The sequence below is a fragment of the Macaca fascicularis genome, chromosome 12 (assembly GCF_037993035.2).
Source record: "Macaca fascicularis isolate 582-1 chromosome 12, T2T-MFA8v1.1".
NCBI classification, from domain to species: Eukaryota; Metazoa; Chordata; class Mammalia; order Primates; family Cercopithecidae; genus Macaca; species Macaca fascicularis.
Window position 1 is genome coordinate 73,145,066 of NC_088386.1, and position 13,176 is coordinate 73,158,241.

General features: G+C 39.7%; 1 protein-coding gene across 1 annotated transcript; it reads right to left on the reverse strand.

Moving 5' to 3' along the window:
- Positions 1-8,687: 8,687 nt before the first annotated feature.
- IFT70A (intraflagellar transport 70A) lies at positions 8,688-13,093 on the reverse strand. Its single transcript, XM_005573583.5, has one exon. The coding sequence runs from the start codon at positions 13,078-13,080 to the stop codon at positions 11,083-11,085; it is 1,998 nt and encodes a 665-aa protein (XP_005573640.1). The 5' UTR covers positions 13,081-13,093; the 3' UTR covers positions 8,688-11,082.
- Positions 13,094-13,176: the final 83 nt, after the last annotated feature.

Here is a 13,176-nt window from a genome sequence, read left to right on the forward strand (position 1 = left end):
GATGAATAAAAAGACCTTTGTATCCTTGTCATTTTCTAGGAATTGGGGCTTGAAGAATATTGAAAAGTGATGTTATTTCTATTTCATCCTCATAGTCAGCCTTCTCTGAGGAAATGGCACATAAACACAGAAAGGCCAATGTACAAAAACATGTTTAAAAAATTATTTCTTGAGGAACAGAATAGAGTCTGTTTTTGTTCGGGCACTGTGAAGGCTGAAATAGCTGCAGGGAAGAATGGAGATGAGAAAAAGGCTGATCTTCATGAAATCGTTTCCTTTATTAAACATTCCTGTGGAATTAATTCATGCCCTGTTTCTTCAGTAAAAAAAGTGACCATTATGCATTTATGGCTGGATCAATACAATTCCCAGTTAGTCATAACTTGATACTGCTGTGAAACCCCAATTATTTACAGTGAATTATCTGTATTGAAGCTGACCCACAAAAGATCAGTTTTGAAACGTCGTGTCATTGTAATCTGTTTTCTTTTCTCTAACCTATTATATCATCTCTGTTAACTCTTAATAAGAAGTGAATAAATAGGTTGGGCATAGTGGCACGTGCTTGTAATTTCAGCACTTAGAGAGGTCGAGATGGAAGCCTCACTTGAGGCCAGGAGTTCAAGACCAGCCTAAGCAACATAGTGAGACCCCATCTGTAAAATTTAAATTTTAATTTTAAAAGAAGTGAATAAACAGTTTTTCAACACAAAATATTACACTTTTAAGCAACTTTGGACGTAAAGAGCTCAGAAAGATTTGCTTCAAGTGCAAGCCATTTTATAATAAGAAGTGCATTACATAAAGTTACATAGAAAACTCTTCTCCCTAAGGAGAGAATTGCAGTGGCTAAATTTTCATTTTGGTAACGTTTGCATAAGAGTTTCAGAATCATATGGAAGATTTTTACCAAGTAGCCTATGATAAACCAAACATGGATGAAAATGAAAGTTACTGCAGAAGTTTAAGCATATTCAATTCTAACAGCAGCTGATCCTGAAGACTGAAAAGCTAATATAAGACTCTGGGACCCATGGGGAGGAATGGGTTCTCCGCATTTACCATGGCTCCCCAAAGAGGTTCTTTCTGATGGCAAACAGATGGAAACCCCATAGAGCGGCAGATTCCTGCTGTGACTATCACAGGGCTACATCGTGCTTTGGAAATGACATCAGCCAGGAAATCAGTGACTGGAGTTTCAGATTTCATAGAAGGATTTTGCTTCGTTTTTTTGTAGGCCCAAAGATGGCAGGAGGAGGCAATAAATTCTGCCTTAGAACTTCTCCTGGTGGATGTTTAAATAGATTATATGAGTAAATCAACTGTCCCAATCCCCTGATGTGATGTGGACCATCCGGTTTGAATTTTAATTTCTAGCGTCCTTCTTTTAGAGAACCAAAATAAGCCAACAACTCAGAATAAGTTGGGCCTGATAAGTAGAATGCAATGCTGAGGGGGATTATCAGGAAGAACTAAAGTATTTACTTTTTATGAAGCTTTCCTTTAACCAGATTTACAGCTGGAAAGGGCCAAGGTGAAATAGTGCTGTACATAGATTAGCATTTCTCACCAGAGAATAGATTAGGTTGTCTCACTTCAATGCTGAAGTTTACTATACATGAATAAATGCTGCTATTATTTTCATTCTTTCATCATTACTGAGACTTTACTGAAATCACCTTTGCGAATGTGGAGGAAATTCTAAAATTGGGGAATAGGTTTTCTGTGAGTTGCTGTATGCATTGGTATTTACCTTGTGTTTTTGTCAAGAAGCAGTAAGCAAGATTGAGACTTAGTTCTTTGAGTGGAAGAATTTAACTCTCTATTTACTTCTATGTAAGTGGATCCTCCTCCAATGAATTCATATCCAATTTCATGAGTAGCTGTTGCAATTTCAAAAGACTTGATGAGCGGTTAATACTAATGAAGTCAAGGTTTTGGGTAACATCTTTACGAAGGTCAATTTTGTCCTACTCACCTGAACTTGAGGAGTGATGCCGGGTGTCAAGGAAGACATACTCCCAGAGTGTTTGGGAATATGCATAAAGATTCATCACCCTATGAATAATACTCAAAATGTATGGCCTATATATGGTGCTAAAAAAAAATTCAATGACACTTTAGATGATGAGGCATCCTTTATTTAAGGTGTGTATGTGGGAACTATCTCCATAGGTATACAGGACCACTCCAGTGGGATTTTGCAGTAGGGAAGAGTGATTGGGCTTAACTCCACATATAGCATGGGCAAGTGGGAATTTATAGCCAAGGAGCAAGGTGGGGGTCAATGGATGGAAAAGTACTAACAGGTAACATTAGGGCTTCTGGGGATTGGGGATTCTGGCCAAACTGACATAACAGGATTCTTGCTGAAAGCAGGCTGGGGTGATCAGACATACCTGAGGAATGGTGGAGAATGAGAGACCCAATAACATCTGGAGGGTAATCAGATATGAAGGAAGAGGGAGTCTACTAAGCCAAGGATACTTGTTAAAATTGGACAGTGCAGGCCGGGCGTGGTGGCTCATGCCTGTAATCCCAGCACTTTGGGAGGCCGAGGCAGGTGGATCATGAGGTCAGGAGATTGAGACCCCGTCTCTACTAAAAATACAAAAAATTAGCTGGGTGTGGTGGCAGGCATCTCTATTCCCAGCTACTTGGGAGGCTGAGGCAGGAGAATGGCATGAATCTGGGAAGCAGAGCTTGCAGTGAGCCGAGATCATGCCACTGCACTCCAGCCTGGGTGACTGAGACTCCATCTCAAAAAAAAAAAAAAAAAATTGGACAGTGTAGGGACAAATACGGAAGTCCAAAAGTCAAGGCCTACTTGAAAAGTTCAGGGGAACCTGAGTAGAGTTCTGTGAAAGAGAAAATCTTTGTCAATGGTGTTTTCTGGGTGCTTTTAGAGACAAGAAGCAGAAAAATATGGCTCAAACAAGTTTAAACAATAAGATATTATTTCCATTCTACTGAAGACTCAGAGGTGGGTCAGGCTCCAGGATCATCAAAGACTCAAATTCTTTCTGTTTCTTAGATAATCTTCAAAGTCACCTTCACCCAAAATCACCATGACCCTCCATCAAGGTCACAAACTGGTGGCACCAGATTCAGATCAACAATGCTAGATGAAGAAGAGGGACTTTTTCTTATATCCTTTTGTTTTTTTAAAGGGGTAAAGAAAGCTTTCCCAGCAGCCTTCCAGGAGACTTCTTGTGTCTTGGTAAGGATTGGGTCACATGCCTATTCCTAAATCAATCATGGAGAGGGAAATTATACTGATCAGTTAGAACAGCCATTCTCAACCTTAGCTGCATTTTGAAAGCTCAGGAAAATACAGATACCTGGGTTCCACCCTCAGAAATTCTTTAGTTGTTTTGGGATGCAGCCTGGGGCATGTGATATGGTTTGTATCTGTGTCCCCATGGTTTTTTTACCTGTGTCCCCACCCAAATGTCATGTTCAATTGCAGTCCTCAGAGTTGGAGGTGGGACATGGTGGAAGGTGACTGGATCATGGGGGTGGATCCTTCATGATAGTTAGCACCATCCCTTTGGTGCTGTTCTCATGACGGTGAGTTCTCACAAGATCTGGTTGATTAAAAGTGAGTAGCACCTCCGCCCTCACGCTCTCTTTTGGTCCTGCTCCTGCCATGTTAGACGCCTGCTCCCACTTTGCCTTCCACCATGAGTAAAAGCTCCCTGAGCCTCCCCAGAAGCAGATGCTGCCACCCTTCCTGTACAGCCTGCGAAATCATGAGCCAATGAAACCTGGTTTCTTTATGAATTACCCAGTCTCAGTTAATTCTTTATAGCAGTGCAAGAGTGGACTAATACAGCATGAGAGTTTAAAAACTTCTCAGATAATTCTACTGGGCAGTCAAACATTTTGAGAACCATCAGTTTAGACCAAATGTTTGGGGGTGGGGGCAGAGTGAAGCTGGAGAATTCATACTGAATTATAAACCAATATAAGGCTGGGCACAGTGGCTCATGCCTGTAATCCCAGCAGTTTGGGAGGCCAAAGCAGATGGATAGCTTGAGCCCAGGAGTTCGAGACCAGCCTGGCTAACTTGTGAAACCCTGTATCTACACGAAAAGAAAAAAAAAAATTAGCCAGGTGTGGTGGTGTGTGCCTGTAGCACCAGCTACTCGGGTGGCTGAAGTGGGAGCATCGCTTGATCCCAGGAGGTCAAGGCTGCAGTGAGCCATGATCACACCACTGTACTACAGCTTGGATGACAGAGTGATACCCTGTCTCAAAATAAATAAACCAACACAACCATTGAGTATTATTAATTTCCAATGTAAATTTTAAAAAAACGTATGTGCATCTGTAAATGCATACATGGGACTGGAGTTTGGCTTGGAGGAATCCAGATTTATAGGAAGAACAGATGAATATGGCTCAAATATTAGGAGAACAAATTGGGTGCATCCAAAGTCAACCAAAAGCATTTGTAAGCATGGTTATGATAATGCACAGTCACTTTTGACTTTAGCACAGCTAAACTAATAAACTAAGTAGAGGTGACAGTGAAGGAATTCAGGACATGCCACTCCAAAATATGCTGCCTTGGCATATTAATTATTTTGAAATAGAGGCACTTGAGAAACAGCAGGTAGAGGAAGGGCACTCTAATCTCCCCTTTTCTTCCCAAAAGCAGATGAAACTCCCAAGTGAAAGATACCCTCCCTATACCAGTACAAAAGAAACAACATGCTTATCACCAGAGACAGGGAGTTGAGGCTGAGAGAAATCTGTACAAACTTTGTTAAACTAACTTATCTTCCTAGTTACTTTTCCACAGTTTCCACCCTTTGTTCAAACTACTATATAAGTGCTTAGGCCTAGCCACTTCTTTGGGTCTTCATTTTCCTTGTGGGGGCTCCCACGTATGTGTAAACAAAATTCGTATGCTTTTCTCATGTTTAATCTGTCTTACATCAAACGTAGCTGAAAACCATAAGAGGACAGTGGAAAACTTTTCCTCTCCTACAACAGCAAATGACATTTATGAGTCTCTGAAAACAAAAAGAGTATTTTCATGTTCTTAAATTTTGAAAACCCTTCTTAGCTTCCACTATCAAATTGTATAGCTTTTAGCTACTTCAGTATTTTTAAAATTCCTTCTATGGAAGCCAAAGATTTCTTAAGAATTATTGAATGCATGATTTAAAAAAAATGTTTTAAAGAAATTTCACTGGTTTAAAAGCTACATTTGAGTGAATCGGAATACCCCAGATTAAGTGGCTCTAAAAAAAAATCAGATCTTTTGATTCGTTCCATTTATTCATTTTTCATCATTTCTTTAGGTTGAGCATCAGGGTTATTTTATTCTCAAACATGTTGCACCACAACCTTCACGCCAACATAGAGCAGCCACATGGTCACTACTGTGTGTGTATAGAACAGTGGTTCTCAACCTCGGCTACACATTAGAGTTACCTGGGTTACCTACACTTACAAAAAACCTGATCCCTCCTCCCACTCCCATCTCCATAAATAGAAATAGAATCTTTAGGGGTTAGAGCCAAGGCATCTTTACTTTTTAAAAAGTTTACCCACTGATTCTCATGTAGAATGTGGACTAAGAATTATTAGTACAAAAAAGAAAAAAGAAGGTAAATAACAGGGACTTACTCGTGGCTCAATTGCTTGCTTTTAATTTTTCCTCCCCAAAACCTAAGCTAAAATGAGCAATCAATCTCCTGGAAGAGGGTGTTTAGGAGTTTAGCTCAAATGGACTTTGCAAGTAAAGGTAAAGCCTTATGGGGCCTCAAAAGCCTCTGGTAACACTTTGTAAATACTTGTGAAATCAGCTGGCTTTAGGCTGGGATTTTTGGATGAGTCACAGCTCTTTGCACTTAAGATGCAGACAAGCCTTCTGATGGCCATTTTTACATGTTTGGTGTCTGGAAACTATAATGAAGAGAAGAAAATCACTGACTTGAAGAAGGATCATATAAGGTGATTTTTTTCAAAGCGGTGATGAAACAACAGGTGAGTCAATAATCTTTCCACCCAGCCCAGATTGCACTGCAGCTAAATCTGTGCTGCTGCAAACAGCACAGCACACCTGCTCAGGAACCCTCAACATACTTTTGTAAACCATAGCATAATTTAGGCCAGCCCTGGAATGTTCTCACTAAGTGTATTTTGGAAAAAGCCTATTAAATCACCGATTAAATCATCAGCAGGAACTGAAGTGGCAAAAGTCATAGCTCTGGGAAAAGAAATGCCTAGCACTGATAGAAAAAATGTGTAAAGAAAGCAAACAAACAAATAAAAACAAAAAATACCTAAGAGAAGGTGTTCTGGAACTGAACTGGGATTTGCCTTCCTGGCACAATAAGGCCATACATCCACACTGAGGTTTGCAGCAGGAGAGAGGAGGACATTTATTTGCAGAGTGCCAAGCAAGGAGGATCAGGCAGTTCTTGCTTAAGTCCTGACTTCCCTTATGGTTTGCAAGCAAGAGTTTTTTTAAGGCAGGGGTAAACTTCAGGAAAGCAGATGTTACAGGCAAAATTGTAAATCAATACATGGAGAGTTTACACCCTGGTTTGGCCTAAAAGGGCAGGATATCTTGAAGTGGGGACTTACCAATCACAGATAGACTGAAAGGTTTTCCGATCTGCAATTGGTTAAGGAAAAGAAGGTTTATTTAAAAATTCTGGGGTCAACAGAAAAGAATGTAAGCTCTGGCTCCTGGGTGTGGGTTCCTCCAGGCACCTCAGAAAAAAATTTAGACCATAAAGAATGGCAGTAAGAGTTCAGTCCTCAGTTCCCCCTTATCTGAGGTCTATGTGCAGGCAGATCTGTTTGGTGGGGGTCTGGATTTCTGAAAAACAATTCAGGGACATATGTTAAGATGTTATCTCTAGTTCCTATAGAGGAACCAAACATCCTGTGATTCCAATTTCCTTGGCTATTTCTTAAGTTACTACTACCTTCTTGCTTATCAAGTTGCTTATTTACTTTTCAGGGCTAGCTAGGTGCCTGGAACTTCCCTTGTAGGAACTCAGGATTTTCCTTTATTTCCATACTTGGAGGGCCCTGTAGGCCCCTAAGAGGGGTCCTGCTCTAAGAGAAATGTGGTAGAGTGGAAAGAGCATGAGAATTGAGCAAGATGCCCTGAATTCTGATCTGGGCTTTGCCTGGATCCTATTTGGCTCTATCATATTATCCTGGGGAAGTCATATTAATCTCTCCGAGCCTCAGTTTTATGATTCAAGAGATGAACTGGTCTAAGCCCTCATTGTTCAGACTCTAGCTGCAGATACATTCCAGATGTTTATCTTAATCCTTAATTTGTAATTTAAAAGAACCTATTTAGGTCATATCTACAAATGTAAAAAAATCACATTTATGATTTCCCATTTTATATTTTACATGATTATTTCCAGAATCATTTTATAATTTTACCAATCATTTCATTAGAAGTCTTACATACATTGTCAGAAAAATAGTCTCCTTAGTTTCTGAAACTACTTGCAGCGTCTTAGTCAAATCATGTAAAGCTTTCCTCTGTTCTTTGGCATTTTAACAGTTTAATGGTAATGAATCAGTACAAGAACAAAAGTTCTAGAAACAAAAATATTGTATTAACTACGGAAAAAATTTTTGCCTTTTCCAGTAAACATACAAAATAATGGCACTCCTTAGCATATGTGAGTATGTGGTATTGACTTCTAATTAAATATTTTACAGCAAAGTGTTGCTGTTATGGTTCAATTCCTGAAGCTTTCTTTTGCTTTACAATGTTAGGGAGTGACCATCTCTTCCTATGATACTTCATGACTTAAAAATGGAACAGACACTTGATATTCACAAAAGTATATATTCTCCTTTCCATATATAAAGTACATAGACTATAGTGTACGGTTTTGGAAATTTTGGAAGAACTGGGACTAAGAGGTTGAGTTTTCACAGAAGAGACTCTGGTCAGAAAAACTAGCCAGTAATTTACTGTTGAGACTTAAGATCTTGAGAGTTTGTGGGTACTCCACGGACACACGTTTTATAGCAGATGCCATGAGTACTGGTGAAACTTTTAGTCATGTGCCCTTTATCTTAAGCATTTGACTCTCCTAATGAAATAGTTGAAAATAAAATAGCAGCAATAAATGCTTTCCCACATACTTTTTTAGGGTCCTGTTTGCATAGTACAATTTTAGCCATGTGCTATTTTGACTTAGGGTATTCAGTCATTGATATTGATGTGTTTTATTTCACAAACGTGCAAATTTCACTTTTGAACAAGGACTTGGGCCCATTTTATATGTTCACATGATATTAATATTTGCAATCAAGTTATTGGCAGGTCTCACTTAAACTAATAAATGCTTATTTTTCACATTAGAAATGTACTTATAAGTCTATATTCTAATAATTTTTCCTTATGAAGCAATTCCTTTTCTAATAAATACACATGATGAGTTTATAGAAAGGATTTTAGTATGTGGTGGATCAATCTTGGCCCAAATCCAAAGGAGCTGATTTAATTAAACAACCAAAAGAACCTCAATTAATAGTGGTATCAAGTATCAAGTAATCACCTTGTAAAGACTCACTCCCCAAGAGAATATTAAACACTATACCTATGGCCAATAAATTAATTACCTTCTGGCTAATGTCTAGCCCTATTTTTCAATATAAAATGATTATAAATTACAGTAAGGCAAGTGTCCTCTAAAGTTGAGTACATTTAATTTCCAATGTTACCGAATTCAAAATGATACAAATACTGCATGTCTTTAAAATTTCAGTCTGTTTTTCTATTGAGTTCAAAAAGTTTAAAAGATGGAGGTTACCACAAATACATATATATAAAAAGTTCACTCTATTCTACAAATTACATAGATCTAGTACTTTTGGTGAGTCCTCTTAAATTTTTTTCTGGCATTGCCAATCTGAGAGTCACTTTTTATCAATACATATTATCTCGCTTTGCAAAAATGCATTTTTAAAAGGTTTCAAAAGTCACCTTGATAATCATAGTGCTCACTCACCTGACACTTACTGCTAAAAGGTTGTTATGCATCTTTTATACCTGGTTGAGGTTCAAATTCCAGCTAACAGAGAAAAGTGTCCCTATAATTGACAAAAGGGAAAAGATTAAAAAGGGAAAGAGAAGCGGGTGGTAAGAAAGATAGATTTTTCATTTCTTATCTTGTGATACATTCTGCAGCAGTAAACACCACTATCTCTTAAGTAGACCCTTTGAAGGCAGGGGGAGAAAACACTCCAAGAGAAAGCTTTAAACTAGAGATTGCTTTCCTATTCTATGTGGCTTTGACCTTTTGGAAAGTGCATGGCCTCTTCTCCTTGAATTAAATAAAACAAGAATATAAGGACTGATGATTTGATTTAGTGAGTTAGTTACGGGAATAGTTTTGGCATCTCTTATTTCCATTCCGTTATCCATTACTTCTGTTCTGTTAATGGCAGCAGACACTTGATTAACTACTGAGATTTGGACATGAAGGGTATCCAAAGTGGATTGTGAAGTATGTCATTAGCTAAATCTCCATTACGTCTTCACTTCACCTGTTCCTGTTTCCAGATTTCTGGCAGACTGGCATCTAAAGGGCTTCATGTTAGAAGCAGGAGAGGCTCTAAATATTTCAAGAATAATTGAAGAAAAAATACACATTATAACAGCCTGTCAATTAAACTACTGAATGGAAGGGTCGTTCATCATTTTTGGGAAGGATTAAAAGCAAATCTCCTCTTCCCCAACAAAAACAAACATTAGTACAAAAACTAAAAGAGGAAGTTAAGAGAGTTATACAATTTCTAAATAGCTATAAAAGTATTAATTTATGCACAACCATAACAGAGACTGGGGGACCACTCTATATATATTCATAGCTAGAGTTGTAAGCAAAAATTGCAGGTAAAAAGGCAAAAATCCAAATTTCTTATTAATAATCAGTATAACATCCAACAGTAACAATCACCGACTGTAGGGGTTAACATTTACTGTAAGCCAAAATCCTAGAAAACATTAATATAAAATACAATTATATATTTCCTGGCTGATTTGCTTATATATCTAGGTCATAAAGAAAGAAAGGCAACTTTTTTCTATATGGCTTATACGAAATAAGATGTTACAGCCAAAAGCAATTGTAAAGGCTTCTGATCAAATGATTGTGAAACCCCAAAGAATAAAGGAATTTCTGAAAGCCTAAAATTAGAAGGTATGGAACTCATACCTTTAGGCTTCTCATTCTCAGTTCAGTGCTTATTTTCTCCTAAAAAATTAAAAAGTAAAAATTAAAAATTTCAGTTTTTTAAAAACTGAAAATATTAATAGGCTTCCACACTTAATATATGTCGTATCCACAAGGAGGCAAAATCATTTCTGTAAAACAAAAAATAGAACATGAAGAAAAACTTTTATTATAAAACTTAAGAAGCAACAAATCAATCAAATTATGAAAAAAAATTACGTCACTGACCGAACCTCATAACCTGAAAAGAACCAAGAAAAGAAATTCCCATTATACTTGAACTTCTAAAACGGCTTAAAGAAGGTCTAAACTAGACTTTGTTGCAATCCAGAAAGTTAAAGGACTAAAAAACTGGAGAAATAGAGTTAAGAATTCGATTTATTACACAGCACAGTCTATCTTGAGATAGCAAAATAGACATGGCTTTATTTGCTGATTGAGAAGTGGTCCAGCCGTTGCCCAGCAGTCATTTACATATCAGTGACCAAATGCAAACATACCCGTACTAACAGTGCTTTGGTCCATGACATACCCTTTTGACAGCCCAAAGCTGAAATATCAACTCTATCTGGGGTTTCTTTCTTATACAAAGATGTCATCTAGCAATTGTTGCTTGAGAGCAAGACCAGATGATTGTCACTAGTAGGAAGAAAGCAGAAGTGATGCAGCTTACACTGCATAGTCCTTACTCTTCTGTATTAAATGAAAAAGTTGCTCAAACATAAACTTGTTATTATAAAGTGGATAAAATTCAAAATAAATATAAAGATGCCAAGGCTAAATACAGATAAAAAAGTGTGATAGGTAAGAAAGCCATTTTGAAAAAAGCCACTATGAGCCATAACTACTTATTCCATCCTATGATCTCATAAATCAAAGCTTTCAATTGTCTGGACTCATCTGTGACTGTATTCTTCCCAACATGCATTCTTTCTTCTTCCAGGGGTTGTTCAATAACAGCAGGTATGTTTGTGCCATAAAGTTCACAGTGTCCTAGAAACTGGACACATTCTTGAATAACACTGTCATGAATGACTATCATGTGTTTTGACATGTTTTCTAACAAGGACAGGAAGCATCTTTTGGCATAATACCAGGTATCTGTTCCCAGCTTTTTATTATAAGGCTCCAAGCTTTTGATAACTCGAGAAATACCAAACTCATAGTTTCCTTTGGCACAATAAAGAGTTCCTATCACCAAATTCACAATGCAGAGATGGTACATTTTCCTATTTGGGTCATCATAAGAGAGCTGCTCTTCCTCCTTTTCAATCTTCCTCATCAACTCCTCTGCTTCTTCATTTTGACTTGTCATAATATAGGAAACACAGAGATTAGCCAGTACAATAGCACTGACATTCAGGATGTTATCATAATGCTTCTTGACTATGGGTTCATAGAAACCAATGGCTTCTTTGTATTTATTTTCTTGCATGAACAGAACATGAGCCACATTCAACTTCCACACATCATGGTCGTTACAGAATTCCACAGATTTGCGGAAGATCTTTTCCACCATTGGATAATTTTCAAGGTTCCAGTAGATTTTTGCCTGAGCCATCAACACGGGTATATACTTCTCCATGGTTTCATCATACTCATTCACTGCCTTTTTGATAGCTTCATCATCTCTATTGTGTCTTGCTTCCTGTACTTGCTTGGTGAGTCTCCGAAGCTGCTCAGTCAACATGCCTGCTAGCCCATCAAGCTTAATGAAAGCCTCTTCAGGAGCTGTCTGGCAAGTGATCACGGCATCCAAGAACTCATAGAGATAGGGTGTGAGGAACTTATACGTCAAATGGGCATTTTCTGCCAGGACATCTGCTGCTAGGTCAAAATACTCATATTTACAGTAGAGCAGCAACAGGTTGCCAAAAGTCTCTGGAGGAAAGGGATTCTGTTGGAGCAAAAACTGTAGCTTTTCAAACCCTTCTGTAGGCCTGGCATCCATGTTCATTAGTGCCTGGTTGTGTAGGGTCACAGGGTCCAACTCTTCCTCTGCCCTGGGTGGCATGTCAGTGAGGGTTTCTTGGGCTACCTCATAGTTTCTCAGTTGGTATTCTATAGCTGCCTTAAGGTTGAAGGCTTCCACCAGAGCAGTCTGATGCAGGACTAAGGTGTTGCCAACACTGCGAACATCAAAGCCCTCAGTGGTCATGCCCACACCTAGCTCAGGGTGCTGTCGGATGCCACGCTCAATAATCTCAGCAATATGCTTCAGCGCTGAGGCATACTGTCGGCTGCTGTAATAGGCCAAAGCCAGGTTGTAGGAAAGGTCAGGCTGGTAGCCCGAAGCCTGCAGGGCGGCAAAAAACTTGGAGCATGCAGCTTCATACTGTCCCTCCTTGTAAAGCAAACAACCCAGGTTGACCTGGCCATCGGTCTCATTCTCGCCCCCACTTTCTTCTCCCCCTTCCCCACTCAGCAGCTGCTCCACCAGGCTCCTGGACCCCGGCAGATCACCCTCACTGTACTTGATGGCGGCTTGCAGGCGGAGGACCCGGCTGTGGTAGGCGGGGTTATCCAGGAGAAGGAAGGCGACCCGGGTGGCCTCCGGATAAAGGCAGGCCTTGTACAGGGCCTGGGCCTGGTACAGGCGGTACTGCTCCAGTTCCGGGTGCAGCTGGCCCAGCTGCTCATAGCACTCGGCCGCCAGCGCAAACTCCTGCAGGCGGTAGTAGCAGTAGCCTAGCAGCGACAGGCCTGCGCGGCTCCTAGGGCTCCGCTGCAGCTCTCGGCCCAGCAGCTGCACCGCCTCGGCGTAGCGGGCATCGCGGATGAGCCGGTACACTACTGCGGTGAACTCCCCGTCGGGGATCTGCGCGCCGCTCAGGCCCGCCATAACCACCACGGCTGTTATGCGTACGGTTACCACGACAACAGGGCAACCGGAAACGGAAGACGGCCGGTTACTCTGCCACGGAAGGAGTCTGTTAGG